General features: G+C 44.2%; 1 protein-coding gene across 6 annotated transcripts; it reads right to left on the bottom strand.

Annotated features, from left to right (window-relative positions):
• Positions 1-1,721: 1,721 nt before the first annotated feature.
• On the bottom strand, positions 1,722-21,178 carry LOC120821014 (methylated-DNA--protein-cysteine methyltransferase). Of its 6 annotated transcripts, none has more exons than XM_040179343.2 (5): positions 20,557-21,178; positions 18,561-18,709; positions 9,609-9,769; positions 5,135-5,274; positions 1,722-2,492 (listed from the first exon to the last, which is right to left on the bottom strand). In XM_040179343.2, the coding sequence occupies exons 2-5, from the start codon at positions 18,695-18,697 to the stop codon at positions 2,364-2,366; spliced, it is 567 nt and encodes a 188-aa protein (XP_040035277.1). In that variant the 5' UTR covers positions 18,698-18,709; positions 20,557-21,178; the 3' UTR covers positions 1,722-2,363. The 6 variants fall into 6 exon arrangements, with proteins under 6 accessions (XP_040035277.1, XP_040035276.1, XP_040035278.1 ...); XM_040179342.2 differs by having other exon boundaries at positions 21,013-21,169; XM_040179344.2 differs by having other exon boundaries at positions 18,561-18,706; positions 20,557-21,157.
• Positions 21,179-22,393: the final 1,215 nt, after the last annotated feature.

Here is a 22,393-nt window from a genome sequence, read left to right on the forward strand (position 1 = left end):
ATGCATGTGCTTTCTAGGGCTCAAATGAGTATGTGTGTGTGTGTGTGTGTCATATGTGAAGTAGTGAATGTGTGTCTGTGTGTGTGAGGGGGTTAATAAATGTTGAATCAAACGCCGCACGAGACACTCACACTCCTTAAGGGTTGCCCATTAGCGGTGTGTGGGTGCATGGGGAGTTTATCAGTGTCTGGGTGATTTATGAAGTCAGACTCAATATCATCCACTTCACCCACACACATATGCACATACACATGTGCACACACCAACACGCATGGCCACATGCTCAAACACGCACACGCACGCACGCACGCACATGCATGGGTGTAGTCTGTCTCGCTCTGAAATGGGAGGCAGATATTAGGCCAAAATTAAAGGTTTCACAGAGATTAACAGTGCGGATGATGAGATCGTCTCGGCCTCTTTTAATCTAATTCCTTTTTTTTTTTATACATCTCTGAGCCAGCATGATACGGAAGTGGTACACATGGAGAAAATAACCCATCAAAATAATACAGACGTAGTAATAATATTAACAATAATAACGCCGCTAACAATTGTTGATAAATATTGAATTGCCTTGAAATGTAAAAATTGCAAAAATGAAAAGGTTTGAATTATCTCGAGGAGATTCCTCGGGTAGCTGAGCAATTACAAGGCCAATTACTGGCAGCGTGTTTGAAGCTCTGATGCTGGGCTTGTTTTTTAACATCAGCCTCAGACCTCTACAGACAGTTTCTCCGGCTGTGAAATTCCCAGCATTCCACAGAATTTACTTATCCACAAGAAGAAGCAAAAAAAAAAAAAAAAAGAGGGTGCTTACAGTGCACTTCAGAGTGCGCCTGGCTTAAATGGGACCCCTTGTGGCTGTGTCACAGCTCCCTTCGTTAGAGGGCCGACTGTAGCCTGTAGTCACCACAGGCATCATTAGCCCTCTGTGAAACCACAGACTGAGTCTCATTCCTCATCTGCCCGTCCGCTGCCTCAACGTCTCCGATGCCGCGATGGGGCTCCAACGGCAGAGCGAGCGAGTCCAGCAGCGTGGCGAGGCGGCCACGAGGAGCCCCCCCCCGGTCGGACGGGGGAAATGCAAAAAATGCAGCAAAGTTCAAACGTATTCAGCGAGCAGGCCGCTTGAATGGGGGGGAGGCGGGGGGGCGTAAAAGGTGAGAGCAGAGGTTATTTCAGGGGGTGGATATATTAGGCTACCTGGGCTGAACAGAAAGGGAATAACTACGGGGCAAGTGAGGGTCACTGCGGCGCTGCATCAGACTGTTGAAGAAACTTAGGGGAAAAAATCTTAAAACTGTCAATGTAGCAACGCACCATCGGGAGAAGAAAAGAAAAGTAAAGTAAAGGACGTAATAAATCTTTTAACATACACCACCATTGCTGTCCACTCCATATGGTGGTTTCAAGAGAGAGTAATTCATCCCGGAGGGATTGAACTGGGTTGTGATGAAAATAAAACAACATATAAACATTTAAGTTAGGGATTAAATGTGCAGGATGAATTCAAGGTTGAAATGTTGATTTCTGTTTCCCGTTCTGTACTGCCCTCTAATGGAAAACACTACTCGGAAACAAAAAAAAAAGGAGCTCTGACATCCGGAGCTGCAGTAAGGAGAAGACGTAGAGCATAATTAATTATGAGCTGAACTGAGCGAACACTACATGAAATCCATTTTTAAATTAAATGCAATTAAAGTGATGAAAAGGCACAATTTGTCATTTTGAGATGTATTTATTAAAACCTGTCCGACAAAGGTACGGTATATAATGCAACTCGAGGTGGATTATTAGGCTACAGCAGACAATGTGATCTAAATGAAGACAAAACAAAAGCTTCACTACAAAGCTTTGTAGCAGTAAAATTCAGAGCCTTTAACTGGATGTTGAACAAAGCATTCACTTGGCAGGAAATTAAAAAACCAACGAGAGGTACAAAGACTAATTCTGCTTAGGAAAAAAAACAACAACAACAACAACAACAATGCAAGAGACATATTTTTAAGGGAATAATAATTCTTTAGAAAAACCATTCCAGCACTATCTGGCAAACGCAACGGAGACCCACGGGAGCATATGTTTGTAATTCCTACTGTTCTCTGTTTAAGTTATTTTTGTACATTCTAATTCTGCAACAACTTCGTATCACATTAACTATGCAACATCTCTATTCTTAGATTTAAACAAAAGAAGAATAAACTGAATATCTACAAGAAGCTCCAGTTGTTCCACCGGGTGCGCCGAGCGCGGCAAACTTCATGGCCCCGTTTTGCGTTGTTAAAAACAAAATTCCGGGCCTTGTGTGTGTGTGTGGGGGGGGGGGGGGGGGGTGAAGGACAGTTGGCCTCTGTCATGCTTTAGCCTTCGCCTCTCTGCCTCTCATGGGTGAGCAGCCATTGTTTGAGATGGTTGCCCCTGCCGCTCATGTACGGCCCACTCTGTCCACTGCTAGAGATGACTCGGTGGCAGGGGATGAGGAGAGGAACCTGGCACACAAAGACGGGACAGAAAATTCAACTCTGAGGAAAACAAACACATCGGAGTTCTGCAGATATTACTCATGGACAATATTACATGTAAATAGGAACAATTTACAAATGATATGATTTGTCTTTTATGAATTAAGAGAGGAGGTTGCAGAAAGCAAATTATCGGTGCACACGTTTTAAACTAAAAAAAATAATGTTTGAAAATAAAACAGTATTGCAGCTTTACTGCTCGAAATTCTCAGGCTGACATTTATTGTCACCGCAACACAAGGGTTGGAGATGTTGATAGTAGTTATGTATTATGTATGAAACACTCTGATTTACCACATAAACGGTGGGACTTAAAAGTAACCAACGTGCAGAAAATATGAATCTGCACTATTCTTTTGCTTTTTATGTTCATGCGCTGCATGAAAATAAAGTGTCACGCTAGAAGTGTCGGGTTTGATCCTGCACAAATTCACATTCAGGGTGATGGCTCAGTCTTTGGGTATAAATGTTTTTTACTCTTTAATAGTGTAAAGCAAAGAAGCAATCAAAAATTAATGGGCAAAAACACCAGCAGGATGAATATTCAATCGAGAGGGTGTCAACATTAAGATCTGATAACCCTGTGATCATTAAAAAGAGGAAGTCGGTGGAGCGTTTACTCTTGTTGCAGAAGACTGCCAGGGGGGGTCCCGAGTTCTTTGTAAACTAAATGGCTGGAGAAAGATTAAACAAGCAGGCCTAAAACACTTCGATCATTGTGCATTCAGAACAGGACGAGTGGCAATGGTTGGAATGAGTCACAGCATTTATCCCTTTTAAAATACTCTCCACTCCGTTGTGTTCACTAAAAACAAAAACATCCCAAGCGGCTCGCGCGCCGCGACCGTAACTCTAACGTCTGAAGTTATTCCGACCGGATGGCTGCGACTGCAGCCGTTTATGTGAAAGTTGGACGCGCGGTGTGTTTCCGTTCGGATCCGTCATTAAACCCGCTCCCATATCAACAGCAATAAAACTTTCCGAGCCCCAGATTAACCTTGCAGACAGAGAAATACTGCTCGAGTATTCGGATCAATACTGTTCCCCGGGTTTGGAGGGAGAGCAGGGTACCCTCAAGGCCTGCGGATCTGCCTCTTCACTTGGGGGAGGGGGGGAGGGGCACTACGCCAGGCTTATCGATACTCAAATCCTGGTGAAGAAGAAGTGCCACAGAGAGGCGAGCATCGATTGAGCACGCTGAGCTTTTCGCAGTTGAAGCCAGAGTGGAGCAGCGCTGCTGACATGTAATTGACACTGACAATCTGACTCTGGATCTGTATCAGGAGCTGAGGTCTCAGGCTCCCTTACAAAAGGACGGAAATGTCCATACAACACGAGACGGAGATTTCAGACAGGCATCCAAAAGGCCAATGGGTAATATCACGTGAAGCCTATAAAGAAACTAGTGCTTAATATTGAAGACCCTTTCCCCCGTTTCTCAGAGGTATATTTGCATTTATTCGGTCTTCCAAATTAATTTTAATGACCACGAATTACATTTCTTCCTGTACTTTAATAACAAAAACAGAGTCAGAGGAAGCGCGCAGTACCGAGGCGAGGATGTACACAAGCTATATCGCCGGCCATGTGAGGGAGAGCGCCTCGCTGGCTGCATTTCTGCACACAGAGAAGTGTTCTCTGCCCCGCTGGAGCTCACCGGTGGTGCCCACAGCACTACACGGGCCGAGCTAAACGGGCTTTGATCAAAGGGTTTGATCAAAAGGAGACGCACCACTTGCCCTCTAGCCCTCCGTCTCGTACGCAGCGGATTCGTTGGCAAAATGATGCGGGCCGGGTTTCCCGCAAGAATCGGAGATTTGCAGCGAACATCTTCAGTGAAGCTTTGAGGGAACAAAAGGTGTGGACTCAAAATCATGCTGTCAGGTAGACTCGCGCTTCCCCGCCGGGAGGCGTCTGCTCGGCTGTTGCTAATATTTAAACACAGCCTACAGTTTAGATTACGTACCCTGCTTCACAAAGTTTAGAAACAAAAAAGAAATCTTAATTCATTTGAAAACTTAAGTGGAGCACACAATTACTTTGCTGAAACAAAACGGAGGGACAGAAAATCGGTGTCATCCCATAATATATTACACATTATTTAAGCCTATCGAACGTACCACACACAATAGATCACATATAACTATTAATTCATTTGTCGTACCTGCATTTGGTATGACATGACATTCATGTAAAGCCTTAAAATATATCGCAAATAATGTGTTATTTATGTTACACATAAACAAAAATGCTATTTGCGAATGTTTAATTGGAGCGGAACTGATGATTAGTTTCATTATCGCTCGATCTGATCATTTTCTAGATTAATTATTATGTCTTTAAAACACAATATTTGACAAAAAGTAAAAAGCATTTCAGTAGCCTTATATAAGCCGAAAATGAAAAGTGACTGAAAAGTAGGTACTATCAAAACAGCCGCATAATGACTAATAGTTAGGATGTCGTGTTGTCTCCAGTTATACTTGTTAAATTCCTGATTTACTGTCCTTATAAAAGCATTAATTACCCTTTGACCAGAGGCAGCTTACGTGCAGGTCCATACATTTCATACATACGAGCCTGTCAATCAATGATTGAGCCACACTCACCGGGTTCCTCCTCATGGCCCCTCCCACTGCCCGCGCCGCTCTGGGGTTTCCCGCCATCTCAGCGAGGCGCTTGTACGACACCGTCTCTCCAAACTTCACATCCCTCAGAAGTACCTGCAACACGCGGCTGGCGAACGCGTCTTCGCCACAAAGCAGAGGACAGGGGGAAGGGGGGGGGGGGGGGGGAGACAGACGGAGAGAACAGAGGAAGAGGGAGTCCCTCATTTAATCAGACAGCTGCCCGAGAGGCGGACGACAACAAGGAAAACACTTTAGCGCGCGGCGCTGATTTCACTCCTTTGAAATAAGACTGCGGTTCGGAATTAAAATCAAAAGTTTGCAGTTTGTCTTGGTGTCGGACGGCGCGTTTGAGGGTCTCTGTAGGACTTTGCGATACTCATTAACAGCTAAATACGTACGAGTCCCTCCGTTTGACCTTAGAACTAGCATTAACATGCCACAGAAGATGATGTGAGAAAATTATTTCCATGGCAGAAAAATCTAGGTTATGCTTTGAAAGGTCACAGCTAAAATTAAAAAAGTTCGCTCCTTCATTTAAAAGGATTAAGAGAGGCCAAAAAGACTGCAAATCTGCTCCAGATTTTTAATAATAATAATTTGAATGTTGCACACCATTTGTGGCAGTGGGATGACTTTGAGGTTAATCAGACCAATTTGTCCTTTTAATTGCTTTCTATTCAGAGTAGATTCATTATATCATCTTCACTTAAATGGCGGAATTCTTCAAATCATCCGCAAGCTTAACCGACCACATTAACGGCTTTGATTTCATTAGCACTTTAGCGGTAGCATTATCTATTTCTTTTTTCCGGATTACCGGCCAGCGGCTGAGAGGAATGCTTGTCTGGCTCCGGCTGCTGGAGGGAAAAAGAGGAAAGCGTTTGAAGCGTCTCGGAAACCTTTAGACATTGACGCAGTGGGCTCGTGTCGCCAGTTGAACAACACTTTTTTTTTCTTCTCCTTCTCGCACAGAGAACAAGATGGGGAACAATGGTCTCGTTATCAAGAGGGGGTGAAACTCCTCTAGTACATACATGTACTCAGTCATGAAAATTCAATTAGTGATCTCCCATTCTCTCTCATTTATATGGTCTAAGAGAGCACATGACAAGTGATCTATGAGAAATCCCTCCAAATTGGCATTGTGTGAAAACATGTCACACCCCTGTCTCTCTTCTACAGAGTGAACATCCTTTGCTCCCCAGGCTCCCTCGCTACCTTATAGTCACTCTCCGCTACACAAAGCCACGCGAACAAGGCAATTTGCCTAAACTGGGGGGAATAAGTGTAAAACCTAAAGGGGATATTTTTGATTGATGCGCACCCATGTGAGTTCTTTGTCTTGAACAAGGCCCGTAGGTACTGTTTAATAATTTTTCAGGTAATAATCACGCTGTCAACGAGATGACGGGCTCTTACGCAGACAGACTTAATGTTATGAGGAGATAAGATACACCCCTGAAATTTCTTTTATGCATTATTCCCCCCTCATAAAGCTCGGATTTGGCCTCATGATGTGCACGGCGGTGCATGTTGATATCGCTTCGTCACCGGCGGGTAGATGACAACTCGCCCGCACTACGGCTACCACAAAACTCCAGTTGACGCGAGCGTTGTTGACAAACTACCGCGACCGTTGTCAAGCGGCCAAACTCGTGGGGGGGCCGTTTACACTTTTAGAAATCAGCAGCATTTGTTTCCCCCGTAGGTGAGGTCTCCCATCTCCAACAGTTCTGGACACACACAAAAAAAAAAAACTAGTGTCTGCGCTTTTCATCCGCCGCCAGAGAGGTTAAAGAACTTTGGCCTCATCAGCGCTGGTGACAGAGACTTCACGCAGGTCACTCGAGGTGACCAGCAATGATTCGGAGAGCAGTCCCCGAGCCCCATACTTCATAAAGAGCCTAATACGGTGTGTCTGGGGTCAGGACCCTCTTTAGATCGGGGGTGTAGTGATGTCAATTGTTTAAATAAAAGTTGAGAGGAAGCACTTACATGTTTACAGACATCCCATAATTGTGTCACAGGTCATTACCTACCACGGGCCCCGGCCGATAGGGCCTCTGCAGAGGCAGATTGAACCGCAGAAAGAATCGAACAGATCTAGTGATTATGACTGTATTGGCATATATGATTGATTGGCTCATAGTTTTGTATGTGGGGGCAATTTGAGAGGAGGAATAAACAACCGTCGTAAAACCGAATTCCATCAGCCCGGCTAATGATAGATTTGGGTGAGTCTTTGAGCTGACAGTCGCCCCTCATGTGACGGTGACAATGAGGAGACAATAGTGGAAGTGCAGCTACCTCATTATCCTTTGTGTCTAATGGGAGGGAAGACTTTGACTCCCAGTCAAAGTGTCTCTCGAGTCTTGAGGGATCCATACTTTTGAAGGCTGACGGGGTGCTGATGATTCTCTGATTATTCGATATTCTGAAAACGTTCATTTCCCTAATTCCTCTCCACATCACAGGGGCGAGTCCTGGTGAGCGTCTCATCTCGCCCTGTGCTGTGCACAGGGGGAGGTTCAGCCTCCTGCAGGAACACAGTCATTTGGGCTTTGAAGAGCGCCCTTCCCCCCCTTTGCCTGGCCCCCTCCCTGCATATTCCCTGTGCCGCTTACCGAGACTAAGATCCTCTCGTCTGTTACATATGGATGTATAATTAATGAGATAAGAATATGCATCGTTTTAAGAAGCCATGATGGTGTCTGTGTTTTTCCGAGGGAAGGAGGCGGCGGGGGGGGGGGCACACACACACAAACCCAGGCCCGGCGAGCACGCCGCCGTTCCTCCGCCTCTAACGACCCAACTCGCGGGTGACAATCAGTCAAACTGCACCTCGCATCTCTCTTTCATGTCACCTCTGTTGTCTCAGGTATATCGTGACAGCTAATATGAAAAGTGGCTTGTTTTGTCAGAAATGTGTAAATAAACATGGCAACGCTTCAAGTGAAGGTCACAACTCAATATTACATGACAAGTGCTGTGAGAGCGCCGCCGCGTTCCGCTTCTCCCACAAGATAACCGAGCAAACAAAAGTTGGTTGTCACAAATTGTAATGACCTGATTAAACTTGATTTTTTTTTTTCTTCTCCCCGTGCAGTCAGCGGTTGATCGAGCCGCAATGTGTGCAGCAGTGAGGCCAAAACGAATGCTCAACATTTGTGAATTAACAAGCAAAAAGGAAAAAAAAAGAAAAAAGAAAACATTCTATTTTCCTCCCTCCGAAGACAAATACTCTTGATGCTCACATTTAACATTTTTATACTGGCGTGGCCTATGGTTCTGACTACTGAGAGCAATCCAAGCCTAAACCCTGTATTTACTGAGCCCCAAAACAACAGGCGAGGGAGTGAGGTGCAACACAGCACAATCACCTATTCAGATCAGGTACTAATGAAGAATTCCATCTATCCTGAAATTTAATTAAAACCCCAAAGACTTGGGATGAGATGCGATTTGAAAGAGCCTGGGGCTGGTACACAAGCACTTGGTGGCGAAGGGAATCACACTGAAAGTTGATATCGTAATTGGTCCTGATGTATTTCTGCATTGCCTTCGCGGGAGCGTGGGACTCATAGCTGTATACAGGGTCTCGATGGAGTACCTGCTCATTGAAAATGCCATCACTCAAGCACTGCAGATCTGCATGAAATTAGAGAGCAACTTAGGCCTGATTGCCAGGGAAGAGAGGCACAATTGTTAAATGCATATATTAGAGAGCATTTATTTTCCCTGTGTAGGTGTGCTTCTGGGTCTAAATGAGCACTTCTGAAAATCTTTAGGTTAAAATGCAACGAGCGTCTACGTGTGACAAAGAAATATCCTGCGATTGTTTGAAAAAGGGGCGAGTGCGACGGGTTCAAGGTTTCAAAAGTGAGTTGTCAGGCTGCGAGGATTGTTTGTTTCCTCTAAACAAAAGCTCAAGGGATAATTAATTCCTCATTCCTTTTCCTCGACACCCTCAATCATTCTCTCGGCAGTCACAACTAGCCGTTGAAAGGACACTAATTGTCAAATTTTTTGGGGTGCTTTCATTTCACTCGTCCTCGGTGGCTGGTCAAGCCAACAATAAGCTCATTCAAACTTTAGCACCATTCACATGTTGTCAGTGGAAAAAACGCTTCCTGTCTGAAAATGTCAAGAGCGGAATTCGATCAGTTTCAAAGAATGTGCCAAGAATCATAGAAAGGCTTGCCAAGACTAACACGCGTGGTAAGAGCTGCCACAGATTACTGAACCAAGTTACAGCTCTGTGTTCTGTCCTCTCCCCTCTCGCTCACCCACTCACTCGCTCTCTCTTTCTATCTCCCCCCCCTCTCTCTCTCTCTCAGCCATAAAATACTTCATTATAACACAGTGAGCCAGTGAGTGTAAGTGATGTAACTGACAATTAAGAGTGAAAGGCTGATCCCAGTCACGGCTCTGCAAATATTTATCCAAGACAGACCTCCTTGCAGGGCCGGGTGGTGAAAGCCGGGGAGCGGGAGGCTCCCAGTGGTCCGCGGCTCAATGAAGTACGCCTGCAGCCATTCAACGCAGCGCTGCAACTCGGGGCTCACTTCTGCCGGGCTGTCGTTGACCACACAGCTCAGGGGGGCCTCGCTGCTCCTGCGGAGGGGAGAGGGGGAGAGAGGAGGGGGGGGGGGGCACGGGGCAGGATGGGGAGTTGAGCTGGGGGATCAGAGGAGCGATCATAATACCCCGATCCTTGGTTGAACGGTGCTAAAATGCGCGGCGAGAGGGTAATAACATGCCACGGGTGACACAGATGCGAGATGGCATCATTTGCAGAGTGAAAGCAAAGTTGGTAATCAAGACGAGTTGGGATGCTTTAAAAAAAGAAACTAAAGGGTTCACATGGCGGCGTTGCTCCTGTCAGCGCTGGGATGGATGTCAGAGGTGTGAAAAGAACAGAACTAGAAAATAAAAAGACAGTAATCCAGGCATTTGGCAAAGTGCACACGCACACATAGTAGTATGAAAGGAAACATTGCCGGGTCATAAGGAATGGCGCTAACAGTTTATTTCAAATGGCTTTAAGGAAGCAGAAGAAAAAAAGTAGAAAGATATAAAGTTTTGAAAAGTCTTGTAGCTCTTACGGGGAAAAAAAAGTTAAGAGCACAGCGTTAACAACAGTTTCAACTCTGCTTGGGTCTAGTTTATAGTTCATGACAAGAATAAATGGATTTTGTTTTGGCTAGAGCGGTGCTGGCCAGCGAAGCACTGCACTTGGATTCGTATCTTAGCATGAGTAGATGCTTGGAGGAATTTGCCGACGGTTGAGTTGGCATCACTTAACAGCTGAATTTCTCTCCACCGCTGACCACCCCCCAGGTCAATGCAAGCAGGCTGACCCATATTTGACACTTAAAGACCCTACTGGGAAGGTCCTCCCTTAGCATGTGCATTACTGCAAAGTGGACCTCAAGCTGTGTTGTGGATCTAAAGCAGACCGCCAATTCCATTAACTGGTGTACAGGACTTATAAATAAATAATACCACCATTTAAGTGCCCCTTTTTTCAAAATTGGCTTATCCTGTATGGTATTAATAATGGACATTTACTTTGTTAAACACACAGACCGTCTCTCTCCCGCCTGCCGTAACAACACGGCCCTAAAGTGTTTTTACACTTCTGCAGGTCACAGTTTGAGCTGCGTTTTATATTGGACATGCGAAGCCGAGGTTTACTGGACTGTTATGACCGAGCGGGTCAGTTTTTCCAGGGAACCTGCTCCGCCTGCCTGTTCTTGGCTGTGTGATGGAAATCTCCCGGGTGCCGTTTTAACAGCGGGTGTAAATACAGTAAAAAAAAGGTGTAAATACTCTCATTTCTAAATAAACCACACGGCAGTTTAGAGTTGAGTGGTGAAAACTCGCAAAACCTACCGGCGGGCCGCCCAGTGCTGAGACCCGCTCAAACAATGGCCATGGCTCATGGCAATCTCTGTCGGCATGGGTGAGTGCCCAGCCAGCCCCTACTTGTCATTGTCTTTCTCCTTTCTACCCCCCCCCCCCCCCAACTCCTCCTCCTCCTCCCCCGCTCTCCCTCCTCATTTCCCCCCTCTCTATTTCTCCATCCTCCCACTCTTCTGGCTCCACACCACCTTCACCCACCATCCCCCCACCTCTCTTTCTCTTTGCAAGGATCTTCAGGCCACTGTTCCCTCTCTAACCCCCCCCCCCCCCACCACCCCCTTCCCCTACACCACCATGCCTCCTCCTCCTCCTCCACAGCCCCTCTTTCTCTCTGAGAGGATGTTCCAGCCGCTGCACACTGACAGCTCGGGGATATTGTGTGTGGAAATGTTCCTGTTGGACCCGCAGGCCCTTACAATCTACCGGACAAAGGCTGGAGCACCTTTGCTTAAGGCTTCGGCACCTTTGACCTCCAGCGCACACTTCAGACTTGTCACCGTGGCTAATTTTCTTCTCCCCTCAGCCCCCCGTTATGGATGCGCCGGCTTCAGAGGCGTGTTCCGAGTGATACAACATTGACAGTGGTAAAAGTTAATGCAATGCAGTACATGTTATGGCCGGTAAACAACACCCAAAATAAATAAATAAAGGCGGAACAACATCAGTCGAGCTGAAGTCTGTCACCTCTGGGTGCAATGGGGGATTGTTTTTAAAGAGCAGGTGGGCAGTGGAGATGTAGCCTCTGCGCCTGCAACATTTCCAGTTGCTTCAATGAATTACAGATCAAGTAGCATCATGTGATCCTTGTGTGTAGAGACTTGGCCTTTCAAATAAGAGATCAGACATGTGCGATAAATGTTGGGCTTGTTACAAAGAAACTCTCAAAAAGTAAGTTTCTTAGTATCATAAAAAACAAGAATTATAAAAAAAATGAATAACTGTAACCCAAATTTGGGTACGGCAAATTTGTTATTTATTATCTTTTGAATATTTCCAATCATATTTTTTTTCAAATGTCCTTCAGGCATTTACTATTTCATCACAGGTAAGGAAATAAGAAACTAATTCCAAACTGGCCAGGATCTGCTGCACTAAAAAGAATATTTCCCTTGATACAAGATTGTGATTTGAGAAAATGTCTAATATTGTGCTCCTGTCACAATCAATTTCCAATTACCATAAATCATTGCTGTGTAAAGTGGGAGTCCTTTGGAGTTCCACCTATTTTCCAACTCTAATATGAAGAATGAATTGAGCATTTATATAATGCTGGAGGTTATTTCATTCATCCTGGAAGAAACAATCAAAGGAGACAAAGCAACAAAAAAAAAAGAAAAGCCAACGTTCAATTTGTCAATTTCCTTTGGCATATTCTGTATCTGTAGTTGCACAAGACTTCACTAAGACTTTTTCTATCAGCTGCAGACGTAAGAATGAAACAGGTTAACCACAGGATCTAATTGAAAGGAATCTGGCGAAGGGTGTAATGGTATATTGCACAAAAAGGGGGAAAAACTCAGAACTCATGCCTCCATCCGGTGAAGCGTGATGGCGCTCATCCCGACTCGATCGGCTGTCACTTTTGACACAGCCTGCCAGAGTTCTCCTTCACCGATCATGGGTAACATGGCGGGTCAGAGGATGAAATAGAAAAGGCCGAGAGCGGTCCAATATTTTCCTCGGCCTTATAGCTGCAGATACTTAACTCGGAGACGTCAAAGACTCAAGAGAGCATGAAAAAAGCCTAAAATGACTGTCTAAAAAGGGGGGGGGGGGAGCCCAGCATGTCTCTATGAATGTCAAGATCTTGATGGTCTCTGAGCCAAAGGCCGTGATACAATTGTAAGCCACTTGCTCAATGCAGCGCGTTCAACCGTTTGAAGATCATTCAGATGCGTATCTAGCTACTGCAGCACTAAAGTCCAGAGCTTTCGGAGGGCGGTAAGCTGGAAGCGCCGCTCCCTTTTAGGGGCACGCGAGTTTTCTTGCGCCGCGCGCGGTTTCAAAATATAAACAACTCGGCCGGATAAACCGCTCTCTGGATATCCAACCGCTGCCATTAGCGGGCGTCCACCGAAAGGGGCCGCAGCACTCAATCCGACACATGAAAAGGTGGTGGTGGGAGACTGCAGCGCAGGCAACACGGCACACAACAATTAGGTCTTCTCCCAACTGGCCAGCCACAGGAGTCAGTGAAGGCATGTATTACCAGAGCCTTAACTCTGCCTCCATTATGTAGTGTATCCACACACCCCGACGCAGCAATGTTTATCTACAACAGACTACCGAGCAGTTTCAAATAGTGTTTTTAGCCTCTATTCTCAAGTGCCGCAGTAAGAGATTCCAATTACCCGGATGGTAAGGAGCCAGTGAGGGAGGCATAAAGTACATTAGGGATCCCCTGTAACTGCAGGGACCTTTTAGAGCCTCAACTGAAGAGGGCCGAGAGACTGGAGGGACAGTGACCCTGCATGGATAGCCTCTGTCAAAATTTGACCACGTCAAGCACAAAGGCATTATGGGAATCCAGTGTCACCAAGTCCTAATTACTGTCTGTGTTCAGAGCAAATTACTGCCTTGTTCCTCTGATTAGCGAGGAGGCTAATCTTCACCTGTGTACGCCAGCACTGCTGAGGGCCCTTGAGTGTTAGCGCTTCGTCTTCTGTAATTTATTTTTAAATCAGTGCCCGCTCCCAGGAGTTTTGAGTGTTTTGTTGTGAACCGCTTACCATGATCCCCACCACCACCCCCTCACCCCTAAATCCTTGACTAAATCCTTGTTTGGTGCCGCAGGAAGATAAGCAAGAACAACACTTGGGCATAATTGACTCGTACTCCTCTCCAAGATGTCAGAGCGGAATCGTCTCTCTGCATATTGCCTCGGCATGTCGTGGACTGCACACTTCTGCGTGTTGCAGATATAGAATCCAATCAAGTTCTAAAACAAAACCGGCGCAGCCCTCGCGCCGGAAAAACTTCCCGGGTCGACAGCAGGGGAAAAAAGAGAAACAAAAATAAAAATAAAAACTGCAGGAGTTGCTTTTAGCTGCGTCTTCACAGCGGAGGGTAACTCTCGCTCGGCTCCCGTCCTCACCCTGGAGGATCTGCTTTAGAAACCACAACATTTGCAGATTTTCATCCGAGTGAGCGGCAGTGTCTCGTCTGCGTGCGGCGGTTTACAGGTAGTGTGTTACACAGGTGTTGGTTTGCACAGGAAATGGCACATGCAGCCTGATTGGGACGGTCCCGAGAGATCAGGGCATAAACGTAGAGCACAGATGGGTCCAAGGGCCACTGGGAGCAGCACCTTAATGAATACGCAGCTGAGTACTACACTTCACAACATGCAAAACAATATTCTAAGGCTGCCGTAAAAAAAAAAAATTGAGGAGAAAAAATAGAACAGAAATGATCTGAATATCATTACACAATGAATTATTCATACCATTTCTAAAGGGACTAAAAGTCTCCCCTCTGCTTTATTGATGATTTCATTCAATATCTCTGCAGACCACTGTTTGTATGACGCCGCATTTTAGTTACAAATGTAAGCAGTTTATATAGCACACAGCCATGTCTATATATCTAGCACAATAATCGTTTTAATTGATTTAAATGATGTGTCGGACTAAATACAAGAGAGCGAGAGAGAGAGAGTGAGGACAGAGAGGTGGAGAGGGGGAAAAAGAAATTATAGAGAAAAAAAAGTTGTTGATACGGTTCCCGGTGTGTGAGCACATCATGTAAACAGGCCCCAAACGGAACACATTTACCATAAAGCTATTCAGTGTGAACCAGGACATTGATTCACAACACTACACGAGTGTGAGAAAAACGATAAATGCATCACCTCAGATATTTCACACCAGCATTGGTAGTGTGTAAAAGCTGTTGTGACAGCTTGGGTATTAGGGCTCGATAGATGGAGAATGTCTGGCTGCTTATGAATGCCAATGTGACTGAGGTGACGGGTTCGACACAAAAACACTCCACCTCAGAACAATTAGGCTGTTCTCAGGCCCCATCCAGTGTTGTCAGTGATAATGGAAAGCTGTGAGGATAACTGGTGATAAATAGACTTTAACACCCTCCTCCTTAAGACCAATGCAGTCCTGCAGTCCTCTCATATGCTTAACTAATCATGAGCATGGCCGGCAAAATTCATACAAAAGACTAATTACTGTTGTACTTCACTTCAGTCTCAAAGGCCTCTTATATAAGGACTTGGGGGTTCTCTTGCCTCTTTTCTCCTCTTGATGGGTATTTTTTTACAAGTAGGCCTCGCGCTAGACAAAAGCGTTTAAAAATTGGTGATTGCTTTCATCCGCTTTAATTACATTCAGAAATGGCATTTCTGCCACATAATACACTCCTATTGTTTCAGAATTATCTGGCTTGGGGAGTAAAATCTACAACATTCGACGACGCCGCCGAGCTAAACCGCCTCTTTAAATTGAAATATGCAGCCGAAATGCAAAATAAAAAGCAAGCCTTTGCTGCTGATATACTGGAAGCTCCTTGGCTTTCTGCAGGATTCTATTATTATGCATATCCAGGTAGAAAGTTAATTAACCCAAAGCTTAAGCTAATTATGGTAGCAGAATGCTATCAACCAAACGCTTTCAGTCAGACAGCTGTCCAGAATTCCATTTGCTAATCATTTGTCTTTTGCAGCAGCATATGGTGCGTTTCCCCACTATCACAGAAACAACAAACAGATGAAAATCATTATTTAAAAACAATGTGCAATGTGAAAAAAATCAGACACAGATTTATACGGCTTTGTGTCAGAGAAAAAAAAAGAGGGGGATTTATGGCCTGGGAAATATAATGATAATTTTTGGTTTTAGCCACTTAGGATTTTAGGCAGATCACGTGACTCATGTGTGCTGGGAATTCAGATGCACAAATATATTGTTTATATCTATATGCAAATGAGACTGAGAATAAGAATGTTTATCCGTGTAAAATTAATTAGAATTTTCTATAGTAGCATATGCAAAGAGCTTGTTCTTAACAATTCTTAGCTTCTAGCACATTTTGTGCCCGTTTTTCTATTTTTTTATGTTGTTAAAAGTAGAAATCCCTCGGCTCAGAATTAAATCAATTATTTTCCAAGAAATGCTTCATGCATTATTTTTTTTCTTCTTCTTTTCATAAAAAACATCATACCGGCTGTTAAAGGGTGATTGATATCAGCATTGCCTTGCGACATTATCAGGCAATAAAGGCTACTCGGGTTCTAATGCAACATGTCATACACAGCCTCCTGTAGTACATTTCTATTGAGGACCTCACAAGCTAAATTGCTTTTTCCCTGCTCCCCCACATCTCAGCCAGCTTGACAGACAAATTGATCAAAGCATTGTAAAATAATATGCTCACAAAATGTCTCGGGGCAGGAGTCCAGCCCTTTTTTTTTTCATTTTTCACCCTAATAAAAAAGTACTCTACGATTTCCTCTGTATTATGTGTCTGTGCTCTGTGTGAAAGAGGCAGGACGCGTCATATTTCAGATAATAGTAATCTCCTGTAAACAAAATGCGTATCATTTTTCTGCGAACGCCGAGGCCATGCTAAGAACTAAAAAAAAAAAAAAAGGGGGAAAAGCTGGTTAACAGGGAGGCTGGTGCGTAGGGCCCCAACAGGGGTTGTTGAGATGTAATGAATTTGTTCATCTGATGGTGCCTTCAGGGCTGTCGTTAGACTGGCAGAGGAGGTTGATTTTAGGAAATGTTCCTAAGATCAGTTAGGAAGCAAAAAGGGCTTGAGACGTTTCTATTAGAGAGAGATGACGGTCACGGCGTGTGAGCAATACTTCAAGGGCGTTTATGTAGCTATAATGGCATTTATCAATAGCTATCTATCAATGCCACGCATAGTTTTGTTGCTGCACCGGCTGTTCGACACCAACCGGTATGGTGAATTATTTTTTTTTTTTAAATAGGCAAACTGAGTTGCATAAGCCTGCGAAGCTGCGACTCGCTCTCACAAATATACTGCTGTAGGTTTTACTTTCTGTTATGCATGGACGTTATCCATTTCCCTTATCCAAAATATGCTCTTAGAGATCATTTATCACCCTGACTTCCTAAGCCTGTACCACACCACATCCAAAGCTGCAGAGAGCCTTGTTTAGTATGTCATAAATAAATCAATGGAAATGCCTGATTTGAACTATTACTGCTACACGCAGGCTTTTGTGAGATCTACATGTAAAGCCGCTTGCAAAGATAAGCCTATATTTTGTCACTTTATCTCGCCTCCCTTAATGCCTGTTTACATTCTGTACCACCGTGTATATCTGAGGTGGCTCTAGTTCCCCCCCCCCGTATGACAATAACGCCGCGTTCAACTGGTCGAGATAAAATCGAAACATTTAGCGCGTCCGTTTCCTCGCTCGCACCTTTGAGGACGTGGCGACGGCGCTGCGATCGCAGCGTCACTTATGACCGACATAGCAAATGATATTAAACTGAGGAATGATCTAGTGATGCGAATCATTAAATTCATTTGCATATTCCTACTGAACCTGAACACACAAATTAAACCCCGTTCACAAGGAGACGGAAAAAGGTGCTTGCGCATGGTTACAGGACATCTTCCATAATCAAAATTCCATATTATTAATTTTCTCACTTCAACTCATTAACAACAAGTGGAATGTTTTTACTGCTTGATGAATTTTAGGAAATAGCAGACAGTCGAGAAGGAAACACGTGTTGAGGTATAATATACAAGTTCATTAATGGGTTTCCATAAATTAGAATTTGAACATACATTTTCAAACGGATAACTTCCTATCCGGGTGCATTTGGATTGCATTTAATTTCCTAAACCATTCAAGTTTATCAAATGCGAATCTGCGATACATGGATATTTAATTTCAATCTAATCAAAAGTAATCCATGATGTAGGATGTGGACCTGTAAAATTCAGAAATAAGTACTTATTAACTCAGAGTTTAATCAGTTTCTATCGCTCCAGTAAGACCGGCAACATTCTCACAATTTTGAGGGATGGGTGGGGCATGAAATGCAATCACATATTACATTTCTGAGTGCCGGTTGACACTCGGTCGAACTACCGCATACAACTTGGAGGGAACATAAATAAACAGGAGCCAACAGTCCGTGCTCCCAGTGGCCTTTGCTGACCCTACAGACATCCGCTGTAATCGATTCCCTTGTGGGTAATAAAGAAGTTATTTTTCTGGAAATTTCAAATATACTGCAGGAAGAATCACAACCACATGCCATCAGAAATCTAATTTCCCGCCCAACTGTATTCTAGTGCCCCTCATATTTCTAGTGCCTGCTCATATTTGCCCAACTTTCTCCAGGATATTTCTTGTGGGATCTACAAAAATGCCCTGCTTCCAATGAGGAATGGTGGCACTCCATCACACGAGTGGATTCTGTCCGCCTGTAAATTTCACACCTTTGTTTATCACGTCAGCAGGCCGGCTGTTGTACAGTACCTTTCAGCAGGTGCGACATCCATTAGGATCTGGATGGTGTGCACACCATTCTCACATCCACTGACTTGGATGGTCCCCAGGGGGCTCCGCAATGAGATGGTCTTCTGAGTGCAGCCGCTCTCCTTCTGCTTCTTCATCCCGCTGCCCTGCTAAGGAAGCACAAATTACACTCCGTTCATTGACATATTCATGTGGCAACTTTCACAATTTCCCACACACATTTGCATTGAATGATCTATCGAAAACCTAGCAGGCCACCAACGGGTGATGACTTACATGTTTGAACACCTAGCCTCCAAACAATGTCATGATGCGACTTGATCCCAACATTACTATACGATATTTCTTTTGTGCATGGAAACGAATACGCCTATCTAACCAATAAATTGCCCATTTTTTACCCTCTTTCTGTTCTATATATCACATAAATGAGAAAAACAATGCAGTCTGTTCCCTTGTCTGGTGGGGGATTCCCAAGATAGCTCGACATTATTTTCAATCCGTCATTTTTGGTTGATGGTCGGGATGTTTTTCTAGCATTAAATTTGTTCCTCAGGGTGCAACTCCGATGGGATTCTGGTTTCCAGCCCTTAACAACAGCAAAAACGTGCAGCTTTTCTGACGACTGAGATGGATACTGGCAATAACCAGACAGCAGTTCCTTTTTTATTTTTACTTTGAGGGAAGGAGAGATGATTGACTATGTTATATGTGAGTTTTTGAGAGATGGGGGTTATAATAAATAAAGGTCACATTGATTGCAAGTTTCAAGTGAGGAAACCTTGATCTTAAAAAGTGTCTAAAGGGTACAACAATATCTCTCTTTTTGTCTTTTTCATTTTTAGAACCGTATGTTATTCACATTCATATTTTTCCACTTCTTTGTTTGCTATGTGTTGTGCCGCAACCGATGATTATTTTTATTATCTGTCATCCTTGTGATTACTTTCTCAATTAATAAATACATTGTTTATTCTATAAGAGTATAAGAGAGAAACATTTCAATCACAGGCTTCCAAAGAGCAAGGTGCCGATTTTTAAATGTGTTGTTTTGTCGGTCCAGCTGTCCAAGATCAAAGTAGTATAATATTTAGTTTACAAATTAATAAACATTAAAAAGGTAGCGGCTGTGAATACAGTTTCAAAAAGGTAGTGCTAACTCCATGTGGTATTTTAGACTAATTACTTAGCAACAAAAAGCTAGCCAGCCAAAATAATTATCTGATTAATCAGAATCTGGCAACTATTCTCCCCACAATCAACTTTTTATATGTATTTATTCTAATAAAATGCCTCACAAATGTGAGAACTTGTTGTTTCCTTTGTCTTGAGAGATGGCAAAGGGTTCGCAGCTGTTGAGACAAAGACAAGCGCCACCTTGAGCTCCATCAAATTGTCTCATTTCAAACTTTTCTCCAATATTTGATGCAGCAACTTGCAGGTTTTAAAACAATCTTAGTTGCAGACCTCAACACACAATGCATTGTTAAGAAAACTGCACTGCTCAAAGCAGCCTGTACTTTTAATTTCAAGAATAGATACGGGAGTACATTATTTTTAGATTAAGCACAGGTGATGTGATAAAAAGTATTCATGCATTTACAGTGTTTCATTTACTTTGTTGCCCCCCTCCCCTCCCTTCCCTCCGTGCGCAACCCACCGCCACATCTGTCATGGTGCGCGATCACAAATGCGTCTGCTTCAACTTTCTTGTTTTCTACTCGTGCAGCTCTCACTGTATTCATCGGGGGTTTGCCTGAACTGACAATAAAGCCGAGATTTTTTTCTTTCTTTCTTTTCCTCGCAGCCAAACAATGGTACAGTGCACTTTGGATAAACACACTGGCTGCCATTTAGCAGGCTGGTAATAGACTCGCGGATAGAATAATGGACCCGGGCAAATAACGGCCTCGGCTAATAGTCCGGGCTGATTGCAAAAATAGCGCCATCGCGTTTTGTGGCGCTGTTCGGTGCACTGGGTGTAAAGTGACTTAACTGGAATGTTAGGGGTGTTTACCCGGCTCTTCGCGGCGAGGAACAACAGGCAATAAGCAGCTTGTGTTGTTGGAAAGAAGAAGAAAAAAAGGCCTCCTCGCGCTCGTCCATCATTTCATTCGTTTGTCATCACACCGGCTCCCCGGTCGGGACTTAATTGAGTAGAAAAGCGCTGCGTGGGGGCTCAAACGCAACACGTGCGCTTATTGTGCGCAATTTAAATCTAAAGCGAAGCTAATTTCCGAAACGTCGGCAAAAGCCTGACGCAATTCTCTGAGCGAAAGTGTTTTAAAAGTTGCGCACGTTAAAAATGTGTGAAAGGACGGACGGGGGGCTCGTAACTTAAGGCGCGGAATTAGTCAAATAGCAAGAGGGTGTACGGTTGACATTTGAACTGAGGAACATGTCAGCTTTTGTAAAACTAATGTTGACACTGTAAATTAACTCAGTAGCTCACAATGAAGCCTTTTTGTATCCGTGCCGCGCTGGAGTCTGCTTCCGTTCCATCCGCAACAGGAAAGTGTCTTCCTGTTTCTCTCCGGACTGCGTGACCAAGTCAGCCAATCACAGGGGGCGAAAGTCAAACGTCGCTCCGTAATTGGTCGTCATAAAGCCTCCGCCCCGCCTCCTTGCTGAAGGACAGACACAGAGGGCTTGTCTTTTAGGTCTCATGTTGGGATTCGGGGTCCTTCGGGGGCCTCGGTACACAGAGGACTAGTAATATTAGTGATTTAGATATTTGATTTGTTTGATATATTTACTGCAGAGGAAGCAGATAATTTTTGAACATTAGTGTCAAACACTATAATCTCTCCACTTAAAGCTGAGACATTTATCTAATAATTTATCCCCAGTGACTTTGAGGTATTCAGGGTCCCAAGCATGACGTCTGTGGGTTAAAAAAACACCTATGTGATGCTGTCGACCAATAACATTTGGTAAACTGACTAATAAGCTCACTGTGTTATTGTGAAGAACACATGGGGCAGCGTTCTTTTATCACAGTTTTAATGCGGTTTTAAGTTGCCTTATGTTGCCTAGAGCATAGATTTCAGTCATTACGACCAAGTGTGTGCTATCAGTCATGTATTGTTCAAAAGTGTCTGTTGTCCTCTGCAGCTTTGTTTTACAGATTTTTTTTTCTTCTGTGGTGCCTTCAGCTCTCTGCATGCCTCCGTTTGGAATGTGTAGGCCGGTGTGGGCCTGTGGCCCACACCCCATCTCAGCGGTGAGGGTGGGAGCGAGGGGGGGGAAAAAAACGCCACCCCTGCAGAGACCATTTTGAAATCTGTGAGGATTTCCGTGCCATCTGGACCCGCTGCCAGTCTGCCCCAGATAGTAAGGGTTGGCAACGGTACCCGACGGTGCAATATGGCTCTCTCTTTAATGAACTACTAACTGTCCCCCGTTTTAATTGATGTGACATTTGAGCCATTTATCTCTGACATTTCAATGAAGGATGATTCTCAGCCTTGCCATTTACTTTTTGGTGCTATTTTCTAAGAGTCATTTGCATTTTTCTGCTCTAAACCGGCTTTTTGTCTCTCATTAGCTAATTAGAGAGAAACATGCACAATTAATAAAAATGAACATAACCTAGTTTGATACAGGCTTGATGAAGCGTAATCAGAAAATCACGGTTTTCTTAATGTTCATCGAAATTGGTGTGAAGGGCTACCTGTGGTAAAAGGTGACTTCGATATAGCCTTGTAACCTTTACCCACATACCAACATGTAGCCTACAGTGTGGGACAACTTATGTTCGCAGCATGGGGAGAATCAAGCTCAATTAATCAGCATATGATTGCAGTAAGCAGCCCCCTCTGCTGGATCTTCTG

This window comes from Gasterosteus aculeatus, chromosome 6, assembly GCF_964276395.1.
Source record: "Gasterosteus aculeatus chromosome 6, fGasAcu3.hap1.1, whole genome shotgun sequence".
Taxonomy (NCBI): domain Eukaryota; kingdom Metazoa; phylum Chordata; class Actinopteri; order Perciformes; family Gasterosteidae; genus Gasterosteus; species Gasterosteus aculeatus.